Source organism: Oncorhynchus gorbuscha, linkage group LG18, assembly GCF_021184085.1.
Source record: "Oncorhynchus gorbuscha isolate QuinsamMale2020 ecotype Even-year linkage group LG18, OgorEven_v1.0, whole genome shotgun sequence".
Classification (NCBI taxonomy): domain Eukaryota; kingdom Metazoa; phylum Chordata; class Actinopteri; order Salmoniformes; family Salmonidae; genus Oncorhynchus; species Oncorhynchus gorbuscha.
Window position 1 is genome coordinate 42,264,175 of NC_060190.1, and position 23,653 is coordinate 42,287,827.

General features: G+C 43.6%; 1 protein-coding gene across 1 annotated transcript in view; it reads left to right on the top strand.

The window, feature by feature from the left end:
- Positions 1-23,653, top strand: part of LOC124003024 (lysine-specific demethylase 5B-B-like) — a 35,447-nt gene that overhangs the window by 6,862 nt on the left and 4,932 nt on the right. Inside the window, exons 3-23 of the mRNA XM_046310965.1 lie at positions 652-729; positions 1,354-1,476; positions 1,663-1,833; positions 3,132-3,257; positions 3,753-3,852; positions 4,955-5,055; positions 5,291-5,449; positions 5,756-5,875; positions 6,050-6,208; positions 6,591-6,772; positions 7,052-7,214; positions 7,339-7,458; positions 7,674-7,871; positions 13,611-13,792; positions 14,170-14,294; positions 14,608-14,758; positions 15,893-16,013; positions 16,941-17,296; positions 22,453-22,591; positions 22,898-23,077; positions 23,241-23,399. Of these exons, the coding sequence (XP_046166921.1) occupies positions 652-729; positions 1,354-1,476; positions 1,663-1,833; positions 3,132-3,257; positions 3,753-3,852; positions 4,955-5,055; positions 5,291-5,449; positions 5,756-5,875; positions 6,050-6,208; positions 6,591-6,772; positions 7,052-7,214; positions 7,339-7,458; positions 7,674-7,871; positions 13,611-13,792; positions 14,170-14,294; positions 14,608-14,758; positions 15,893-16,013; positions 16,941-17,296; positions 22,453-22,591; positions 22,898-23,077; positions 23,241-23,399 (3,213 nt within the window). The remainder of the gene's footprint in view (positions 1-651; positions 730-1,353; positions 1,477-1,662; positions 1,834-3,131; positions 3,258-3,752; positions 3,853-4,954; positions 5,056-5,290; positions 5,450-5,755; positions 5,876-6,049; positions 6,209-6,590; positions 6,773-7,051; positions 7,215-7,338; positions 7,459-7,673; positions 7,872-13,610; positions 13,793-14,169; positions 14,295-14,607; positions 14,759-15,892; positions 16,014-16,940; positions 17,297-22,452; positions 22,592-22,897; positions 23,078-23,240; positions 23,400-23,653) is intronic.

Sequence of the window (23,653 nt, forward strand, 5' to 3'; positions counted from 1 at the left end):
CTTCACTCGTGCTAAAGAGGGAGGCTTGCTCGGCTGGTGCTAGCACAGGTCAAATACACTGTTGGATTTGTATTTAATTTGTATGGCGTTTACATGTCCTAATTTGAAAGCTTGCTCAGAAAACCAGGTGTTTTAATCAGTGTATGCTTACTTTGATTCAGATTTTACTCGGATTAAGATTATTCAATAGTCATGTAAACAATTTACTCTAATAATCTGCCTACTGCCATAATCGGTTTAATATAAAATTATTACTTTGCATGTAAATGTACTGTGTGTCTGTCATGCACCCGTTGGTCAAATATATTTCATATCCATTCTTATTGATCCATCTGGATCAAATTGTTTTATTAATGTGATATTTGAAATCATGTTTGATTGGCATTTAGCCTAGTGTTAATTAGTAAGAGTGTAACCAGAGGAGATATCAAATATGGCTTTAGGCTGAAGAGGAACAGTCAACGTGACTTTCTTAATGGAACATAACCTGTCATGTCACAATGTTCCTAAACCCTGTAGTGTAAATAATATATTTAAACATGTATTCACATTCAGCACCGACTGTTGCTCAATTGATAATGATTCTCCTAAATGGAAGATAAACTAGGAAAAAGGTTTGTCAGTTTGACAAGATGTTGTTTACTCCTGCAGGGATGGCAGCCACCGTTTGCATGCGACGTGGACAGTCTGCACTTCACTCCCCGTATCCAGAGACTTAATGAGTTGGAGGTACGTTCATGTCACTACTTAACTGGTACAGCCATTACAATACTGAGTAAAAATATCATCTACTTTTTTTATTATGAATGACTGAATATGTACGTAACCACGTTTTTTTTTAAATATTTTTGATTAAATATGTGGATTACTTTTTACAATGATGATCCGCAGATATTCTGGGGGGGAGGATTTAGCCTTTTGTACATTTTTCAAATTATCCCAGTCTTTCATGAGTGCTAAAGAAATAAAAGAAAATGTACAAATAAGTAGAGTAATCTGCGAATGCTTTAAGCCTAATTGAAGGTGATTCGGAAGGCTGCGTTGGCGCATCAAGTGACGTTGTCAGTAGAACAGTGGCTCCAGCAGGCTTAGAACCCACAGCAGCAGGGCGTCTATTGAAGCCAGAGTGCTGATGACATCAGGTTAAAGGTCACTGTGACCCCCTCCGATGAGCTTGTTAAAATGTCAATGTCCTGTCATTTGCAATTAAAAGTAGCACAGTGGGGGACGTTATTATATAAACAACGTTAATAAGGGCATGTAATGCACCATTTGTGATCAATATTATTTGTTTTATGTTGGCAATGTGAAAAAAGTACCATCTGTTATTGTGTGTTTGTTCATGTTGAGTAGGCTCAAACCAGAGTCAAGCTCAACTTCCTGGATCAAATCGCAAAGTTCTGGGAGCTACAAGGGTGCACATTGAAAATCCCTCATGTGGAAAGAAAGATTCTGGACCTGTACCAACTCAACAAGGTATGTAGCTACAACTTCTGGCACACCCTGGATGCAGGTAACTGGCCAGCGTTTCTTGGATAGGATCCAGTGTGCATTTGTGTTATACACTCATATAAGCATGGTGTGTTCTATATGCTTCTTATGTTGACATGTTTGAACACCCACACAATAACAAGGTCATTAATTGGGATGCTCCTTTCCCAGTTGGTGAACGATGAGGGGGGATTTGATGCGGTTTGCAGAGAGAGACGCTGGTCTAAGATAGCCCTGAAGATGGGCTTTGCTCCAGGAAAGGCCATAGGCTCTCATCTGCGCTCCCACTATGAGAGGATCCTTTACCCCTACAACCTGTTCCAGACTGGAGCCAACCTTCTGGTGAGTCAGATGGGTCTTTCGCTCTCTCTCTCTCTTTTTCTCACCACCCTTGTATATTCTACATTCTCTCTTTTCTTTCTCACTCACTCTCTCGCCCGCTCTCCTGTGTCTCCCAGTACTCTCTCTGCAGAGACATCTTCCACCCCTCCCTCTCATCCTCTTTGTTGTTCTCTCTCGATGGGAAGCCTTGTCTTGGTCCTCTGCTCTGTTTACTATTGTGTAATTTTCTCGAGTTGTCTAAGATTGTGCTGCGTCAAAGGTGTAGATATTGTTCATAGCAAAATGGCAGGTGAATCTCAATTTAATTTGTCCATGTTTTTGCTGTTGACATAAGATCCATTTTCCATAAAATACCTGCTCTAAGAAGAAATCACAAATTAAGTCATAGGCTAGATGAGGCCTGGGATGTTTAAAAAGTATGACTGGAATCCTGAAAATAAACCAACCATTTTCATAGCGTGCTCTCCTCCCCATTGGGTAATTTATAAAAAAAAAATGTAGTACCGGTTTCCCCTTGTCTCCATGTTTATTTTCATTGAAGACCTCAGTTGTCTCTTGCAGCTTCCCTGATTGTACCTTGGGGTCCTGGTTGGGGTTTTGTGGTTAGCAGCAGCTCATCCTCTCTGCAGTGCTGCATGTCTCTCTTGCTCTCTCGCTCTCTCTCTCGCTCTCTCTCTCGCTCTCTCTCTCGCTCTCTCAGCCTGCTGGCCTTGACCTCTCCTGTTCCCTCCTCCCTCTCGCCCCACACTCCCTGTAGCAAAGTTAATGAGCTAAACACTGTCCTCCTGATATACCAGAGAGCAGAGCGTCAGTGTTCCCATCCCCCACCTCAACCGACAGTGTTTCTGCCTGTCTTCCTCTTTCTCATGTTAGTGGTGTCAACAAAGAACAGACCACATGTTTATCTGGCAAGACAAAAACAAGTATCAATAGTTGAAGCCCGTGTGTAGTGGTGGGTGGATGTTTGTATTGGATGATTGTGTTTATAATCAAGCCATGGTATTCAACAACTCCATTACAATGTCAGACAACTAGACACCTGAACAACCAAATGGCCCTGTTGTATATAGATGCCTGGTTTGTTTTTGTCAAATGGAATTTGTCACAACATAATGATAGTAGGAGTGACAAGGAGGTAGCAAAGCTCATTCTGTTCAAACGGAATGATTGTACTTTTCTTATAATTTTCTGACAAACATATCAGTTTGAGATTGGTGAAACATTTCTCATTGATCTTATGGGGACTTTGTGCTGGAAAGCTCTACATGCCCATTCACTCCCCCATGTCTCCCCTACAGAAGCCCACCCTGACCAACGACACGAAGGACACTGACTACATCCCCCATGACCTTCCCCAGCGGCAGTCTGTTCAACCCCTGGAGACCTGCAGCATCGCCCGCAGAGCCAAGCGCATGAGAGCTGAGGTGGGCCTCTTCCTGGGTCTCCATAAGTCACAGTTCTACCGCTAGGTCCCCATAAGTTACAACAAGTACATTCGCTCATTTTTCATGCCTCTGACATGTGGTAATAATAGAAAGTGGTATAATGGCCTACAGCTTTGTTGACATTTTGTTTTAATTATTGTGATATGTTCTACTGGTACAGCATACCCCCACTATTTGTTTTGCCGGGAAGCAGTATTTCCTTATTTCACCCTGACTATAACTCACAATAGTTCTCGGGTCCTCATAAGACACAGCTCTTCCTGAGCCAATGGATGACTAACACCCTGTAAAACAAAAGCCCAGTGACCCAATGCAGACAAGTGGTGGTTTGCAGCTTTGCATGTATTTCTGGACACCAAACCAAAGAGCTTTTGTGTGTATGCAATTGTGAGCTCATAAAAAGGATGTTGCTATCCCTGAAATTCCTGTCGTGGTCCACATGGCATGGACCCCTCTTCTCTTTCTCTCTGGCAGGAAGGCTGTATGAAGACTGTGACCGAGGAGGACTGTGAGAACCGGCCCAACCTGAGGAGGAGGATGGGCTCCTACGTAGCCAAGCCAGAGCCACAGGCTGGTAAGCTCTGTCCTCTGGCAAAGTTTAGTGCAATGTGAAAGAACTGAATATTTTTCATTAACTAAAAAACAGTTTTTCTGGATTAATGTAAGTCTTGGGAATTATTGCATTTTAAAGAAATGTTTTAAAAGTAAAATGATTTAGAATGTACCTTTTTTTAACCATATTTTAAATGTATACTGAACAAAAATATAAATGCAACCATTTAAAATATTTTCCTGAGTTACAGTTCATATAAGGAAATCATACAATTGAAATAAATTCATTAGGCCCTCATCTATGGATTTTACATGACTGGGAGTATGAAGGCCATGGATGAACTGGGACATTTTTAGTTTCCAGGAACTATGTCCCGATCCTTGTGACATGGGGCTGTGCATTATCATTCTGAGACATGAGGTGATGGAGGCAGATGAATGGCATGATAATGGGCCTCAGGATCTTGTCACAGTATCTCTGCGCATTCAAATTGCCATCAATAAAATGCAATTGTTGGGTGTACATTGTCCATAACTTATGCCTGCCCATATCATAGCCCCATCGCCACCATGGGGCACTCTGTTCACAACATTGACATCAGAGTCCCGCTAGCTCACACGACGCCATACATGTGGTCTGTGAGGTGGCTTATGGTAGAGAAATTAACATTCAGTTCTCTGGCAATAGCTGTGTTGGACACTCCTGCAGTCAGTTTGCCAATTGCAAGCTCCCTTAACTTGAGACCTCTGTGGCATTGTGTGATACAACTGCACATTTTAGAGTGCCCTTTTATTGTTCCCAGTACAAGGTGTGCCTGGTGTAATGATCACGCTGTTTAATCAGTTTCTTGATATGCCACACCTGTCACGTGTATGGATTATCTTGGCAGAGGAGAAATACTCACTAACAGGGATGTAAATTAATTTCTGCACAAAATTTGAACGAGATAAGCCTTTTGTGCGTATGGAACATTTCTGGGACCATTTATTTCAGCTCATGAAACATGGGACAAACACTTCATGTTGCGTTTATTTTTGTTCAGTGTTTATTAGAACAGGGTTGTTTATATTAGTACATACTGTATTCCTTGGCCTCCATTAACAATGTGATAAATGTATTTCAGTGAAAGTGTTACCTGTTCAGGTGAAACAGGAAGCCACAGAGCATGAGGAGCCAATAACAAGTGACAGAGAAAACATGCTGACTAAGAAAAATGACCCCACAGTGAGTAAAGCACCTTTATATATGCTAATGTATTTTAGCTAATCAGGGCTAATTGTCTCTTCATTATTACTATGATGATGGTAATGATTATAATAACCATAATAGGGAGCATTTATACAGGTCAGGTTTCTCTCAAAAGTAACTCATCCCATCCACCCACCTGGTTGATCTATGGCAGCCATTTTGCAATGTTTTAGCTGAAAAGTGTATGTGTCGCTGTGTCTGTCTGTCTCAGGTGGACCAGTACATGTGTCTGGTGTGTGGCAGCGGGAGCGAAGAGGACCGCCTGCTGCTGTGTGACGGCTGTGACGACAGCTACCATACCTTCTGTCTGATCCCGCCCCTCCACGATGTCCCCAAAGGAGACTGGAGGTGTCCCAAGTGCCTTGCTCAGGTGACAGACTGCCTCTCTCTTCCAGACCCAATTACCATACTACTCTGTCAACACACTCCACACACCCCGTCCACTGGGGAAGCTGCTGAACACTGCAGCAGCAGTAGTCTGGAAATGGAAACTCCAATATTGTTTTCACTGTAAAGGCAAACACACAGCTCGACAAAAGCATGCTCAAATTCTGCTCTTCTGTTTATTTTCTGTAGCTACTCAATGGAATTCTTCTCCTGTCATTTAAAAAAATATATATTTAAAGGTGACATTTGCTGTATTAGTGCTTACTTCCCATTCTTGTCTTCCCCACAGGAGTGTTGCAAACCTCAGGTAGCCTTTGGTTTCGAGCAGGCTGGCAGGGACTACTCTCTACGCACTTTTGGGGACATGGCAGACTCCTTCAAGTCAGACTATTTCAACATGCCGGTTCATGTAAGTTTGGCAGTATATGTGGTGTTTATAGTAGAGGGAGAACTGGAAAATATTTGGATCCTCCATTTCAAAATATTTTCTCAGTGGCGTGCTTCTGAACTCCAGCCTGATATTGACTGTGTTAGATGGAGCTCGGTTGGAAGTTGAGGTAACGGTGGTCTTTCTGTCTGTCAGATGGTTCCAACAGAGCTAGTGGAGAAGGAGTTCTGGCGCTTGGTCAGCACAATCGAAGAGGACGTTACTGTGGAGTATGGGGCAGACATCGCCTCCAAGGAGTTTGGGAGTGGCTTCCCCATCAGAGGCGGACGATTCCAAGTCTCCCCTGAGGATGAGGTACAAAGGCTCTCTTACAGGTTAACATAGGCTAGGTATTGGGAGGATTATGAAGATTATTTTACCACAACATCATTGCAACAGTACATCATCTCTGATCTAGAGAGCAGTTTGTCACCTAAAGATAATTCATTTATTTAGAATCTACCTCTCACAATATTTTCTAGATCTAGAATCGAGACAATCATTAGCTAGCTAGTAGCTAATAATCACAACCTCCCAGAAATCTATGCCCCTCAGAGACCCTGCTAGTATTTACGGTGATATTGGAGTTCTAATGCAGATGAAACCCTTCCCAGTAAAGTAGCATCTCAGACCCAGTATCTTAGACTGTCACCCTGAGTTCAGTCTAGCCTGAACTTGTCCTTTCTCTGACACTTAGGATTACCTGAGCAGTGGCTGGAACCTGAACAACATGCCCGTGATGGACTCCTCAGTGCTGACTCACATTACGGCCGACATCTGTGGGATGAAGTTACCCTGGCTCTACGTGGGCATGTGCTTCTCCTCCTTCTGCTGGCACATTGAGGACCACTGGAGCTACTCCATCAACTACTTGCACTGGTACAGACAGGTGTCCTCTTAAGGCCCCACAGGCCATCAGTATAGTATAATATGACCTTGTCTGGACCTGGGATAACTTGGCCCTCGGTATCAAGCATTGTGTAGAGGTCTAAGCAAATAGTCTCTGCTTCTTTTATTCTGAGGAATCTTTTGAAACCCATATGCTTGTTTACTATTGGAGTTAGTTTATTGGTTGACGTAGTATTAACACACAAGAATACACCTCAAGCTTAAGTGATAACATCAGTGTTTTTGAGACAATGGCATCTGTGTTCTCAGGGGAGAGCCCAAGACGTGGTACGGGGTTCCGGGATACGCTGCAGAGAAGCTGGAGTGGGTGATGAGGAAACTGGCCCCCGAGCTGTTTGAGTCCCAGCCTGACCTCCTGCACCAGCTGGTCACCATCATGAACCCCAACACACTCATGAACCACGGCGTCCCCGTAAGTACCACCCCACCAACAACACACATACAGTGATGAAGGCAGGTGGGTAAGTGAAAAAATATAACATTGTGTGTAGCTATGGTATTGGTCTAACCATGACTTCATACCTACTCTACTCTAGATTTATCGCACCAATCAGTGCTCTGGCGAGTTTGTCATCACCTTCCCCAGAGCCTACCATAGTGGATTTAACCAGGGCTTCAACTTCGCGGAGGCTGTCAACTTTTGCACCATGGACTGGGTAAGATGCCATGAAGTCCCTCATAAATACCATACAGAAGCTAGTCATTTAATAACTGGAAGATGCTTCTAATGAGCAGTGGCCTTTATACCCTGTAGCTCTTTGGATCAAGTTTGGTTGATCTGCTGTAACCAGCACTGTGTATGGATCTTGTTGATGGTGTTAAATCGATGGTAGAGGATAGTTCTAACCCAAAGCCTCCCGCTGTTTCTCAGATGCCCATGGGCCGCATGTGTGTGGACCACTATCGGCAGCTGAATAGGTACTGTGTCTTCTCCCACGACGAGATGGTCTGCAAGATGGCGTCCAAGGCGGACACCACCATGGATGTGGCCCTTGCCTCGGCTGTGCAGAGGGACATGACCGTCATGCTCCAGGAGGAAGACAAGCTGAGGGACAAAGTCAGCAAGATGGTGAGAGGCCTTCTAATACTGGCACGTACAGTGCATTTGGCGAGTGGGACTGTATGTGTATATATACAATCAAGTTTGGTCACACCTACTCATTCAAGGGCTTTTATTTTGACAATTTTCTACATTGTAGAATAATAGTGAACACATCATAAAAAATATGAAATAACACATGGAATCATGTAGTAACCACAAAACAAATCAAAGTATATTTGAGATTGTTCAAAGTAGCCACCCCTTGCCTTGATGACAGCTTTGCACACTCTAGGCATTCTCTCAACCAGCTTCACCTGGAATACTTTTTCAACAGTCTTGAAGGAGTACCCCACAAAAGTTGCTTTTCCTTCACTCTGCGGTCCAACTCATCTCAATTGGGCTGAGGTCGGGTGGTTGTGGCCAGGTCATCTGATGCAGCACTCCATCACTCTCATTGGTCAAATAGCCCTTACACAGCCTGGAGGTGTGTTGGGTCATTGTCCTGTTGAAAAACAAATTATAGTCCCACTTAGTGCAAACCAGATGGGATGGCGTATCGTTGCAGAGTGCTGTGGTAGCCCTGCTGGTTAAGTGTGCCTTGAATTCTAAATAAATCACTGACGGTGTCACCAGCAAAGCACCATCACACCACCTCCTTCATGGTGGGAAATACACATGCGGCGATCATCCGTTCACCTACTCTGCGTCTCACGAAGACACGGCGGTTGGAACCAAAAATCTCAAATTTGGACTCAGACCATTTACATTTCATATTACATTTAAGTCATTTAGCAGACGCTCTTATCCAGAGCGACTTACAAATTGGTGCATTCACCTTATGACATCCAGTGGGACAGTCACTTAACAATAGTGCATCTAAAACTTAGGGGGGGGTGGGGTGAGAGGGATTACTTAACCTATCCTAGGTATTCCTTAAAGAGGTGGGGTTTCAGGTGTCTCCGGAAGGTGGTGATTGACTCCGCTGTCCTGGCGTCGTGAGGGAGTTTGTTCCACCATTGGGGGCCAGGGCAGCGAACAGTTTTGACTGGGCTGAGCGGGAGCTGTACTTCCTCAGTGGTAGGGAGGCGAGCAGGCCAGAGGTGGATGAACGCAGTGCCCTTGTTTGGGTGTAGGGCCTGATCAGAGCCTGGAGGTACTGAGGTGCCGTTCCCCTCACAGCTCCGTAGGCAAGCACCATGGTCTTGTAGCGGATGCGAGCTTCAACTGGAAGCCAGTGGAGAGAACGGAGGAGCGGGGTGACGTGAGAGAACTTGGGAAGGTTGAACACCAGACGGGCTGCGGCGTTCTGGATGAGTTGAAGGGGTTTAATGGCACAGGCAGGGAGCCCAGCCAACAGCGAGTTGCAGTAATCCAGACGGGAGATGACAAGTGCCTGGATTAGGACCTGCGCCGCTTCCTGTGTGAGGCAGGGTCGTACTCTGCGGATGTTGTAGAGCATGAACCTACAGGAACGGGCCACCGCCTTGATGTTAGGGATCACGCCAAGGTTCTTGGCGCTCTGGGAGGAGGACACAATGGAGTTGTCGACCGTGATGGCGAGATCATGGAACGGGCAGTCCTTCCCCGGGAGGAAGAGCAGCTCCGTCTTGCCGAGGTTCAGCTTGAGGTGGTGATCCGTCATCCACACTGATATGTCTGCCAGACATGCAGAGATGCGATTCGCCACCTGGTCATCAGAAGGGGGAAAGGAGAAGATTAATTGTGTGTCGTCTGCATAGCAATGATAAGAGAGACCATGTGAGGTTATGACAGAGCCAAGTGACTTGGTGTATAGCGAGAATAGGAGAGGGCCAAGAACAGAGCCCTGGGGGACACCAGTGGTGAGAGCGCGTGGTGAGGAGACAGATTCTCGCCACGCCACCTGGTAGGAGCGACCTGTCAGGTAGGACGCAATCCAAGCGTGGGCCGCGCCGGAGATGCCCAACTCGGAGAGGGTGGAGAGGAGGATCTGATGGTTCACAGTATCGAAGGCAGCCGATAGATCTAGAAGGATGAGAGCAGAGGAGAGAGAGTTAGCTTTAGCAGTGCGGAGCGCCTCCGTGATACAGAGGAGAGCAGTCTCAGTTGAATGACTAGTCTTGAAACCTGACTGATTTGGATCAAGAAGGTCATTCAGAGAGAGATAGCGGGAGAGCTGGCCAAGACCAAATGACAGATTTCCACCGGTCTGTCCATTACTCGTGTTTCTTGGCCCAAGCAAGTCTCTTCTTATTATTGGTGTCCTTTGTAGTGGTTTCTTTGCAGCAATTCGATCATGAAGGCCTGATTCACACCGTCTCCTCTGAACAGTTGATGTTGGAATGTCTGTTACTTGAATTCTGTGAAGCATTTATTTGGGCTGCAATTTGAGGCTGGTAAACTCGAATTAACTTATTCTCTGCAGCAGAGGTAACTCCGGGTCTTCCTTTCCTGTGGCGGTCCTCATGAGAGCCAGTTTCATCATAACGCTTGGTTTTTGCGACTGCACTTGAATGAAATGTTAAAAGTTCTTGAAATTTTCCGTATTGACTGACCTTCATGTCTTAAATTAATGATGGACTGTCATTTCTCTTTGTTTATTTGAGCTGTTCTTGCCATAATGTGTACTTTTACCAAATAGGGATATCTTCTGATACCACCCCTACCTTGTCACAACACACCTGATGAGCTCAAATGCATTAAGAAGGAAAGAAATTCCACAAATGAACTTTTAACAAGGCACACCTGTTAATTGCAATGCAATCCAAGTGACTACCTCATGAAGCTGGTTGAGTGAATGCCAAGAGTGTGCAAAGCTGTCATCAAGGCAAAGGGTGGCTACTTTGAAGAATCTCAAATATAAAATATATTTAGATTTGTTTAACACTTTTTTAATTTTATTTTTTAAAATATATTTTGATTTAACACTTTTGGTTACTACATGATTCCATGTGTTATTTCATAGTTTGGATGTCTACACTATTCTACAATGTAAAAATAAAAACCCTTGAATGAGTAGGTGTGTGAACTTTTGACTGAATGTGTGTGATATATAAATTCAGCAAAAAAAGAAACGTCCTCTCACTGTCAACTGCGTTTATTTTCAACAAACTTAATGTGTAAATATTTGTATGAACATAAGATTCAACAACTGAGACACAAACTGAACAAGTTCCACAGAAATGGAATAATGTGTCCCTGAACAAAGGGGGGGTAGTGTATCAAAAGTAAGTCCGTATCTGGTGTGTCCACCAGCTGCATTAAGTACTGCAGTGCATCTCCTCATGGACTGTACCAGATTTGCCAGTTCTTGCTGTGAGATGTTATCCCACTCTTCCACCAAGGCACCTGCAAATTCACAGACATTTTGTGATGGAATGGCCCTAGCCCTCAGCCTCTGATCCAACAGGTCCCAGACGTGCTCAGTGGGATTGAGATCTGGGCTCTTGGCCATGGCAGAACACTGACATTCCTGTCTTGCAGGAAATCATGCACAGAACAAGCTATATGGCAAGAGGAGGATGTCTTCCCTGTAACGCACAGTGTTGAGATTGCCTGCAATGACAACAAGCTCAGTCCGAAGATACTGTGACACACCGCCCCAGACCATGACGGACCCTCCACCTCCAAATCGATCCCACTCGAGAGTTCAGGTCTCGGTGTAATGCTCATTCCTTCGACGATAAATGCGAATCTGACCGTCACCCTTGGTGAGACAAAACTGCGACTCGTCAGTGAAGAGCACTTTTTGCCAGTCTTGTCTGGTCCAGCAACGGTGGGTTTGTGCCCATAGGTGACGTTGTTGCCGGTGATGTCTGGTGAGGACCTGCCTTAAAACAGGCCTACAAGCCCTCAGTCCAGCCTCTCTCAGCCTGTTGCGGACAGTCTGAGCACTGATGGAGGGGTTGTTCGTTCTGGTGAATATCTGTGAAGTCATTTCGATTTTTACAAATTATCTTTGAAAGACAGGGTCCTGAAAAAGGGACATTTCTTTTTTTTTTGCTGAGTTTATATACAAAGAAGTTATTCTAAAAATGATAAAATACATTTTCCTCATAAATCTACACAATACCCCATAATGACAAAGCGAAAAGTATTTTTTAAATTTTTACAGAATTACTTTATTCAGACTCTTTGCTAATGGATTTGAAATTGAGCTCTGGTGTATCCTGCTTACATTAATCATCCTTGTTGTTTTAAACTTCATTCCACCTGTGGTAAACTTAATTGATTGGACATGATTTGGAGAGGCACACACCTGTCTAAGTTCCCACAGTTGACGGTGCACGTCAGAGAAAAACTAAGCCACGAGGTCAAAGGAATTGTCTGTGGAGCTCCAAGACAGGATTGTGTCGGCACAGATCTGAGGAAGGGTACCAAAACAATTATGCCGCATTGAAGGTCCCCAAGAACACAGTGGCCTCCGTCATGTGGTCAGGGATGTGACCTAGAACCCAATGTTCACTCTGACAGAGCTCCAGAGTTCCTCTGGAGATGGTTGTCCTTCTGGAAGGATTTCCCTTCTCTTCAGAACTTCACCAATCAGGCCTTTATGGTAGTGGCCAGACAGAAGCCACTCTTCAGTAAAAGGCACATGGCAGCCCGCTTGGGGTTTGCCAAAAGGCACCTAAAGGACTCAGAACATGAGAAACAAGATTCACCGGTCTGATGAAACCAAGATTGAACTCTTTGGGCTGAATGCCAAGCATCACGTCTGGGGACAATCAGACACCTCTCAACAGTGAGGCATGAGGGTGGCAGCATTGTGCAGTGGGGATGTTTTTCAGCAGCATGGACTGGGAGACGTGAAAGGGAAAGGTGAACGGAGCAAAGTACAGAGAGATCCTTGATGCAATCCTGCTCAGGACCTCAGACTTAGGTCAAGGTTCACCTTCCAACAGGACAACGACCCTAACCGCAAAGCCAAGACGACGCAGGGAGTGGCTTCGGGACAAGTCTCAATGTCCTTGAGAGACCCAGCTGGAGCCTGGACTTGAACCCGATCGAACATCTCTGGCGATACCTGAAAATGGCTGTGCAGCGACACTCCCCATCCAAACTGAGAGCTTGAGAGGGTCTGCAGAGAAGAGGGGAGAAGCTCCCCAAATACAAGTGTGCCAAGCTTGTAGCGTCATACCCTAAAAGACTTGAGGTTATAATCGCTGCCAAAGGTGCTTCAACAAAGTACCTAGTGAAGGGTCTGAATACTTATGTAAATGTGATATTTCCGTTTTTAAACTTTTTATACATTTGCAAACATGTCTAATCCTGTTTTTGCTTTTTCATTATGTGGTGTTGTGTGTAGATTTAATCCATTTTAGAATAAGGCTGTAATGTAGCAAAATGTGGGGAAAGAAGGGGTCTGAGTACTTTCTGAATGAACTGTATATACTGTATTTTAGTCCTATCCAATTGAACTATTTATTGCTCTACATATAATATTCTATCCATCTATCCATAATGTCTATACATCCCATTTATTTATACTCTGACATTGCTCTTCCTAATATTTCTTAAGAATCGAATTAACTTTATTAGAGTTGTATATTAGATTACTGCACCGTTTCGCTACACTTACACATATTTAGCAGATGTTATTGCAAGTGTATGCGACCAATACAATTTGATTTGAAATGGCCACAGTTATCTTTCCTCCACATGTGTCTATGTGCCCGGGTCATCCCTGTCTCTCCTCCTAGTATGGCTCTAGGTGTGGGTGTCTGTGTGTGATCTCTTTGACACTACTAATCTGTGGGTGTGTGTTGATGATCGTATCTGTGTTCCCAGGGCGTGCAGCGTTCCCAGCAGGCGGAGTACGACCTGCTGCCAGACGAGGAGCGCCAGTGTTCCAAATGCAGGACCACCTGCTACCTGTCTGCCCTCACCTGTCCCTGCAGCCCCGGCCAGCTGGTGTGTCTGCACCATGCCCACGACCTCTGCTCCTGCACCTCCAGCGAACTCACACTCAAGTAAGTCAATCCACAGCCAAGTTAGTTCGAAATGGCCACATAATGTTAATATACATCATGTCCCCCTCATTATGTACATCCCATGTTTTACAGAAACCCGTAGCCAACAGCTCAAATGCAAATTTACAGATCCCCTGCACAAATATATTTAAAAAATGTTCTCAACTAAAATGCTCCTTTAAGCATGTGTCAACTTAAAGTATGGGTCAAAGTTGGAGTGCGCAGCATTGAAACATCTAAAGGCCTAGACCTTCTGATAAAGACGAAACACTAAAAAGATATGGGTCACCTGGCTAGAAAAATCACCAATTGTGACAGCTGTTACTCAGCCAGGATTAGTCCTCAGAAACACACTAGACCTGTGTCTTGGTCTACAGCTACAGGTTTACCATGGCTGAGCTCTACCCCATGATGGAAGCAGTCACTCTGCGTGCTGAGTCCTACACATACTGGGTCTCCCATGTCGGTGACATCCTGGAGGCCAAACAAGACAAGAAAAGTGGTAAGTTGTAACCCTAAGTAGGATACCTCTTTGGGTTCAGGCATCTTTGTAATTCAAATGATTCCTTATGTAATAAAACGCTAAATGTTTTGGTTGCTTATTAGCATAACCCAAAGAAGACCAGATGTTCTTAAATGTTTCATGGAATGTTTTGTCTTTGTCTAAGGATGCACACAGGATACCAGAATAGTTTAAAATAGATTATCCTCTACCCTTTGCTAATTGTACAGCGTACTTGATCATTGGACCGTGATTCTTGGAATGCATTGATGACTGTGTTTAAAGCCATGTTGGTTTATTTATGTGTGTTCAGGGTTGGAAGAGCTGCGCTCCCTGGTGGTGGAGGCAGAGGTGAAGCGGTTCCCTCAGAGTGACCTCCTGCGGCAGCTCCGCACAGTCACCCTGGATGCTGAGAAGTGTGCTGTGGTGGCCCAGCAGCTACTCATTGGGAAGAGACAGACCAGGTAGGCTGCGTGCGTATAAACACACGTGATTTATATTATTGTATTATCATGCTTTTTTTAAATAAAAAGATTTTCTCCCCAATTTCGATCTTGTCTCGTCGCTGCAACTCCCCAACGGGCTCGGGAGGTGAAGGTCGAGTCATGCGTCCTCCGAAACATGACCCGCCAAACCGCGCTTCTTAACACCTGCCCGTTATCCCGGAAGCAAGTCAGACCAAGGAGGAAACCCAGTTGAACTGACGACTGCGTTAAAACACTGCACCACTCGGGAGGCCCATTTAAAATGCTTTCTAATGTTAAAATTAGGGATGAACCGAAATTACAACATCCTCCACGACAGAGAACACTTTATTGTCAAGGGCAATTAATACCATTATCTTGGCGTTAATGGTTTTCGCCTTTGAGTTGTCTCGCTGAAATATTGTTACTCTTTCAAAGGACTGCTTAAACTTGAACTTGTTGGAAGTGTGAGCTTAGTTTTTTTTCTTTTGTTCTAAGTAGTCGCCGAACGTCTGGGGGTAATGCAATTTAAAATTAGTAATTAGGTTTGTGGTATTGAAAGATTTCACTTTCTCCTGTCCTCTGGAAATAATAGCAGCACAAACGTTGCATATGGCCTTTTTGTTATCTTCCTTTGAAACATCTTCAAAATAGATCCACACAGCAGACATTGTGGGCTAGGTTAGGAATGCTGTGTTGCACGTGTAGCTCAGTATTTTCATGGCGTCATTGTTATCTACCTACGTTATATAGCTATGCACATCAGCGTTAAACTAGATATCGGGCCGATGTTGGCATTTTTAGCAAATATCGTCCGATATGCTTACCGATTTATATTGTGCATTCCTAGTTAACATCCTTTACCATACCTGATTCTTGTATTCTTAGCCACATAGTTAGCCAAATGATAGCTAATTCTGAAAGCAATAACATAAGTAAGTAGCCTTGCGCAAGCCTTGGCCTGACAAGCCAGAACAGCTTATAGGGTAGGAGCCAAAGGCAGCTTGATGTACAAGTACACGCCCTGGACAGGACACAAATCTATCGCAGAGCAAATGTGGTTTAGTGAAAATGTATTCCAGCTTGTGTGCCCTGAATGTTAGCCGTGTCTCTGATCTAGTGTGTTGTTGTCAGGTATCGTTCAGGTGGAAGGAAGTCCCAGAGCCAGAACCTGCTGACAGTGGAGGAGCTCAGGTCATTTGTCAGGCAGCTGCACAACCTGCCCTGCAGCATCCGCCAGGCCCCCTTACTTAAGGTAGGCGTTAGGAAGGTTTTACTTGATATATGGTTGACTTAATTACCTTACATGCTGACCACACCAAAAGTAAATGTACACATACATGTTATTCAATCATTGCACCCACAATGCTCGCACGCGTCAACGAGCGTCTGCGTAGCCAGGCACTAAAGTAGAACTTGGTTCTATATGTGACTTTTGAAGTGCTGCAAGTCCCACCTCTCCCATCTCCTCATTAGATTTTAGGGGAATATACCCATGTGGGTGATTGAAAGATGAACTGAGGACCACACTCCAGTCCAGTTGGTGGTGGTAATGCACCTTAAAGTTGGATGCCAACCATCATATAAAGTCCAAAAAAGAAGCCTGAAGGAGGAGATATTACAAGAAACTATCTGTTTACCCTTTTATCTCTAGATTAATTGTCGGAGTAGAGGACCTTGTGCATTTCAGATAAAATAACAACCCAATGTTTATATCCTAAGACAAATGAGCTACTAACAGCAAGCTATCTAGCTAAATTACCATGAAGGTTTAATGCCTTTCGACCTGTCCCCATATTAATGTAGTTGGTTCAGAGTTGATATTTCAACCTGAGTGTCCTGATCATGTCTGGTGTGGGTGGACAAAATCAACATGCGAACGATGGCACACGCACGTGCGAGCGGTTTGGTCAGCATGTTCATTAAATGACATTAAAGTAAATGCTTGGTGATTGGGGCCGGAGGACCTATTACCACCACAGTAACAAGACGAGTACTTTGTTTCTCACTTCACTAACACACCTGACTCAGCTAAGCAGTCTTGATGAGTTGATTGATTACTTGATGTGACACTAGGCTGGGACAAAAGCCTACCTACAAGCCACCGTAGTCTTTTAGGACCAGGAGAACACTGAAAAACAACTAATTGATTAGCGCTTTAACCTGCTTGTATTTCCCCCAGGACCTGCTGACTCGCGTGGATGACTTCCAGCAGAGCAGTGAGCAGCTCCTCTCTGACGAGGCCCCCAGCCCAATGGCGCTGCAGGGCCTGCTGGACCTGAGCTTGGGCCTGGATGTGGAACTTCCCCAGCTGGCCCTGCTCAGGGAAAGGCTGGAGCAAGCCCGCTGGCTAGACGGGGTTAAGGGGGCCAGTGTCCGGCCACACAGCCTATGTCTGGACACCATGCGGAGGCTGATAGACCAGGGGGTGGGCCTGGCCCCACACAGCTCAGTGGAGAGGGCTATGGCTCGCCTGCAGGAGCTGCTTACCATGTCGGAGCACTGGGAGGAGCGGGCGCTCCGCCTCTTGGAGGCTAGGTGAGAGGCAGACGAGGAGGCGAGTGGCTTAGACAGTACTGTAACTGAATATGCAATGATTTATATATACACTAGATGACTGATAGGGGGCGCTGTGTTTAAGCCACGTCTTGTCACTCATCACCATTTTAGAAAATATTTTGGAAGCTACAGAAATGCCTTTATTAATGTCTACATTATTCTATTACAGACCTTAATGCATACATTTTTACATTATATTATGTGAGCTTAATATATAAATGTTTTCCTTAAAGTATAATTTTTAGAGATTACTATTACTGTCCCCACTACTACAAAAAATACTTAAATGCATGTAATTTTGTCCTTAACATTTAACTGAAATACTGTAGAATTCCATTCAGCCACTCAATAGCCAATACATAGCATCAGCAATCCAGAGTTTATATACACTGAGTGTACCTAACATTAGGGACACTATTAATATTGAGTTGCACACCCTTTTGCCCTCAACAACATGAATTTGTCGGGGCATGGACTCCAAGGTGTCGAAAGCGTTCCATTGGAATGCTGGTCCATGTTGACGCCAATGCTTCCTACAATTGTCAAGTTGGCTGGATGTCCTTTGGGTGGGGGACCATTCTTGATACACATGGGAAACTGTTGAGTGTGAAAAACCCAGAAAATGTTAAGTTCATGAGACACACACTGGTCCGCCTGACACCTACTACCATACTCTGTTCAAAGGGACTTAAATGTTTTGTCTTGCCCATTCACCCTCTGAATGGTACACATACACAATCCATGTCCATCTCCTCCCCTTCATCTACACTGAAGTAGATTTAACAAATGACATCAATAAGGGATCATAGCTTTTCCTGGTCAGTCTTTCATAGAAAGAGGTGTTTGTAGTGGTTCTATTCTACATGAAACAATGTACATGGAAAACTCTTGCCCTGAGACAGGGCTGTAGACTCCTTGCTGTAGTAGGAGTCAACCTGAGACAGGGCTGTAAATGTCTTTCCTGACTTGAGTAATAAAACATTTTTCAAGCGCAACTGAACCGAAAAACCAACTTCTCTGTTTGAAGACAGCCAATGTGGCATCGCTATAAGTCAAAGATTTATTCCTGTGTAAATAGGATCATTTTGGTCATAAAGTCGGCATCGTCCAAATTAGAGATTTGCGAGATGTAAGGAATCTAGTATGTAACAGATTTCCTTGGGTTGGGCAGCACCATAATGGCGCCAGAGGGAATGGTGGCAGTTTTATGGTCTCCTGGCCAATTGTACTATTTTGTGTTTTAAAAAATATATATTTTTATGCTGATTATAGGATGCCCCTTTTCCAACAAGTCAGTTTGTCAAATTTCTTCCCTGTTAGAGCTGCCCCGGTCAACTAAGTGCAGTTATTGTGAAGTGTAAATGTCTAGGAGCAACAATGGCTCAGCTGTGAAGTGGTAGGCCACACAAGCTCACAGAACAGGACCGGTGAGTGCTGTAGTGCGTAAAAATCGACTGCAACACTCACTACCTAGTTCTAAACTGCCTTTAGCAGCAACGTCAGCACGATAACTGTTCGGGAGCTTCATGAAATGGGTTTCCATGGTCGAGCAGCAGCACACAAGCCTAAGATCCCATGCGCAATGCCAAGCATTGGCTGGAGTGGCGTAAAGCTCGCCGCCATTGGACTCTGGAGCAGTGGAAGCGCTTTCTCTGGAGTAATGAATCACGTATCTAGTAGTACGACAGATGAATCTGGGTTTGGTAGATGCCTATTTTTTAATTTTTTATTTGGTAGCAGTGTATTTACCACCACAAACTGATGCTGGCACTGAGACCGCACTCAATGAGCTGTCTAGGGCCATAAACAAACAAGAAAATGCTCTCCTAGTGGCCGGTCACTTTAATGCAGGAAAAAAAAAAACGTTTTGCAATGTCACATGTGCAACTAAGGCGAAGAAAAAACTTTAGATCACCTTTTACTACACACACGCACATACAAAACTCTCCCTCGCCATACATTTTGCGAATCTGACCAACTCTATACTCCTGATTTACAACAAACTCAAACAGGAAGTACCAGTGACTCGCTCAATACAGAAGTGGTCCGATGAAGCAGATGCTAAACTACTGGACTCTTTCACTAGCACAGACTGGAATATGTTCTGGGATTCATCCGACGGCATTGTGAAGTTTACCACATCTGTCACTGGCTTTATTAATAAGTTCATCGATGACATTGTCCCCACATATGTACATATCCCAACCAGAAGCCATGAATTACAGGCAACATCCACACTGCACTAAAGGCTAGAGCTGTCGCTTTCAAGGAGCGGAACACTAATCGGGACGCTTATAAGAAATCCCTCTACGACCTCAGATGAACCATCAAATGTGTGACGTGTCAACACGGGACCAAGATCGAGTCCTACAACACTGGCTCTGATGCTTGTCGGATGTGGCAGGGCTTGCAAACTATCACAGATTACAAAGGGGAAACCCAGCTGCGAGCTGTCCAGTTGATGCGAACCTACCAGAAAAGCTAAATACCTTTTATGTGCGCTTTGAGACTAGAAACACTAAACTATGCATGAGAGCACCAGCTGTTCTGGACGACTCTGTGATCATGCTCTTCGTAGCCAACATGGGCAGGACCTTTTTAAACATTCATAAGGCCGCAGTGCTAGACAGATTACCAGTACACAAACTCCGAGCATGCACTGACACCTTTAGTTGGTTCTCCCCATTTTGATTTCTAGAAAAACAATCCTTAATCTGTTTTCCCTGTTTTTTTTTGTTTTTTTTTGCTTCACTTATTTGGTTTTCTTCCTGTATTTAATTTTGGTGTGGGTTCTTTTATTTGCGTCTTGGGAAAATTTAGTGGGTACACATGGTGAGTATCTTTTTAGGTTCCAGTTGTTGTTGCTAGTCATGTTTTTCATTTTGGTTGTTGGTCAATGAACCTTTGTTAGTTCCCCCTTCTGTTTGAGTGACATTTTTGTTTTTCTTGCTGGGGAACGTAACGGTATCATGTGTTTTTTATGACCATTCTAAACAAAATAATAATGTATGTTTTTGATTGTATATTACATGGATTTATTAGACTGGTGACTATTGGTACTCGTCGAGGCCCAACTATTCTAATGTTAAATATGCATAGTCATTTTGATTGTCGTGCGCTTTTTTTAAAGGATGAAATGCGAAAAGTTTTATCTTATGATATTTATCTCAAAGTACTGATGGTGTAAAGACACATTTAGAAAAAGTCAGGGACAGGTGGGTTCAAGGTTTTTATTGAAATTTAAGTTATTGAAATTACAAATTGAAAACGGTGAGATTGATAGTCTTGGCGGTTCTATTGTTAAGTGTGGTTTGAACTACTGTGGCTGCCATCTTAGCTATGGCACCTTGTCTGCATAGTTGTCACTGCTGTAACTGTTACTGGTCACTGGTGTTAAACAGTTGTGTAAAGTAAATTGTTACTAATCAAAATATTTTTAATATTATCAGGCAGTACACTTTTTAAAAATGTTTTGTTGTAAAAAGGCATTAAGATGTAATTTATGTCGATTTATAATGTTAAAGGATGACTAATACATTTTGGTTTTAAAACAGATTGACCAATTTCATAGAATGACCCAGAAGTGGAATTTTGTTCATATTACCGTTGCATCAACACTCGGCACGTTAAATCGCTTATGGTACAGTAGGCAATAAGTTACTTGCCGATAATGTTGCATAAAACATTTTGAAAGGTCTATCATTAAATCCCGAACACACAGGCCCTTGATGCTGTCAATTGGCCAATTTTTAAGTGTATAGGATTGCCCAATTTGACCATCTTTTTTAACAATGTGATAATACGCTCCAAAGTGATAACTTGAAATAACATGATGTAAATTAATGAAATAATCAAAATAAAAATGTTATGATTTATTAGCCTAGTGGTTATAACTATTTAGGCATATCATGTCAAATCTTTGTCAAAAGCGCAAGAGATACTGTTGCATGTAGGTCTGTATTATTTATGAGTTGATCATATAGAAATATCAAAACATTCTTTCAGCTCCAAAGCAATTGCATGTATGTTGCGCAGGAACCACTGACTCGCTTTCCTTTTCTATAATCAAGACACCTGCTTGTAGCTCTTAACTGGTTAGGACAGCTCTCTTAAATATCTGTGGAGTAGGTGGGACTCCTTATTACTAGAGGCTTCGTGCATAGTTTTTATATTTTACCCATAAGAGTAAAGTAAAGTGTCTCTTCTCAGTACTTATGACCAATTTTCTACTCTGACAAATTGTGGATATGGGACCTGGTTAAACTGTTTCAAGTTGTATAGAAGGTTGAGTGACTAACTGTTTTGGCAGAGTGAATGTACAAACGCTTCCCACGTTCGAACATACACAAGACACCCACTGCAAATTATGCCCCTAAGACCGAAATATTGTTCTCAGTCTTCCTAATGAGACTGTTTGAAACCGAGGCTAAATCAGTCATTTCAGCCCCCCTTCAGTAGTAAAGAAATATAAATGTTTTCATTAGGAAATGGCTACGAGATACACAAAACAAGTTAAATAAAATTGATTGAGACTCGTAAAACTAAATAAGGCACACTGAAATGGTACATAAATAGCACTGACACCTTGCTTGCAAAAGCTGCTTAGAAGTTCAGCCAGCAGAGAGTGAAAAGTGAAAGGTTTGCATTTTGGAGTTGAAAGCTGCTTCCTGGTGTTTTAACTGGATCAGTGGGTTGGGACAGTGCTCTGCTCTGCTGGCTTACGCCACAGTTTACACAGATGCTAGTAACAGAGCATTGGCCCATAGCCATTAGGGTAAACTGGCCTAAAGTGAGACATCTTGGACAACAAGGTCGTTTATTGACAACTGAACTTCAGTCAACGTTTTGAATAGAGTAACATGGTATACTGAGCACTAATTCCACTGTTTTATAAGCAACATTGCTTCAAAGTTGTCTCAGTTTAGTCAGATTTCAACTCGTCTGAAAAGAGAACTCCTTAGTGCTAATGTGATAAGTGACTACTGTAGAGCCATATGAACTGGGAAATGAGTGACTCATTTGTTCCACCTGGTTTGGGGAATATATGAAGAGGTCTTGACAGAACTTGACACTGAAGATAAAAGCAGTACTGTGCATATTTTTATGTTTTTAAACCTAGCTTCTATTATCTCCAGGCCGCGTCACTGTGTGGAAACTCTTGTGGAAGCTCTGCAGGAGGTGGCTAGTATCCCTGCCTATCTTCCCAACTGTCTGCTGCTGAAGGACACGGTGGACCAGGCTAAAGACTGGCTTCAGGAGGCAGAGACCCTACAGGTATGAGCCTCTTAGGTTATGTCCCAAAGTGCAATACATGGGGAATAAGGTGCCATGTCTTTGACAATGTCCCTGGTCAAAATAAATGCACTACATTCTAGTTTATGATCCCATGTAATTGGAAACATTTCTAAATAAATATAGTTTTATTCTATATTGATACCTTTTTTAAAATAACAATACAACTGCTTCTGGTTAGCCAAACTGAAAAGAAAAAGGTGTGAGCGAAGAGAAGGAAAGAGAGCCAGACTTCTTATAAGAGTATCTATATACTTGTGTTTCTGTGTTTTGTTTGTTTGTGTGTAGCTGGGAGGCCGTATCCCTGTGCTGGATACCCTGACTGACCTGGTGTCCCGGGCCAAGGCCATCCCAGTCTGGCTGGACCCCCTTGCTCGACTTGATTCCCTGGTGTTTGACGTGCAGGCCTGGAAGGAGAGCGCTGCCAAGACCTTTCTAATGAAGAACTCTGCTTACTCCCTGCTGGAGGTAAACCATCTACAACGATCTAATGCCAATACACATAATCAGTCAACTTAGGGGTTGTCAAAAGTAGCACACTATAAAGTAAATGGTGTGCCATCTGGGTGTTCGTCTTAGAATCACTCCTGAGGTCTTTTGGGATTTGGCTTGGTGTCTTTTGTGTGTTTAGGTGCTGTGCCCCCGGTGTGAGGCTGGGACGGGGCCTCGGCAGTCAAAGTATAAAAGGGCAAAGGATGCGGCCCAGTGCAGCGAGAGAAACAGCGCCAGGCTGGACTGCCTGAGCGATGTGGAGAGGGCCCTCTCAGAGAGCAAGGACTCTGCCTCTGCTGTACGTGCTGCTCTCTCTCTCTCTGTCTACGTAATGTTTTTTTAAACCAAAAGCGCAGACCATTGAACTCATTAAATTCCACTATATTCTAAAGATACCCACTACACTCATCTATTGCAATCAGTGAACCCCTCTAAATTGATATGAGGACCCATAATATGAAGGTGCATGATTAAATGTATGTATGGTTTGATACAGTATTCCATATACTGTAGCTGTTTGGTTACATGTATGTTGATGTAGTGAGTATTGCG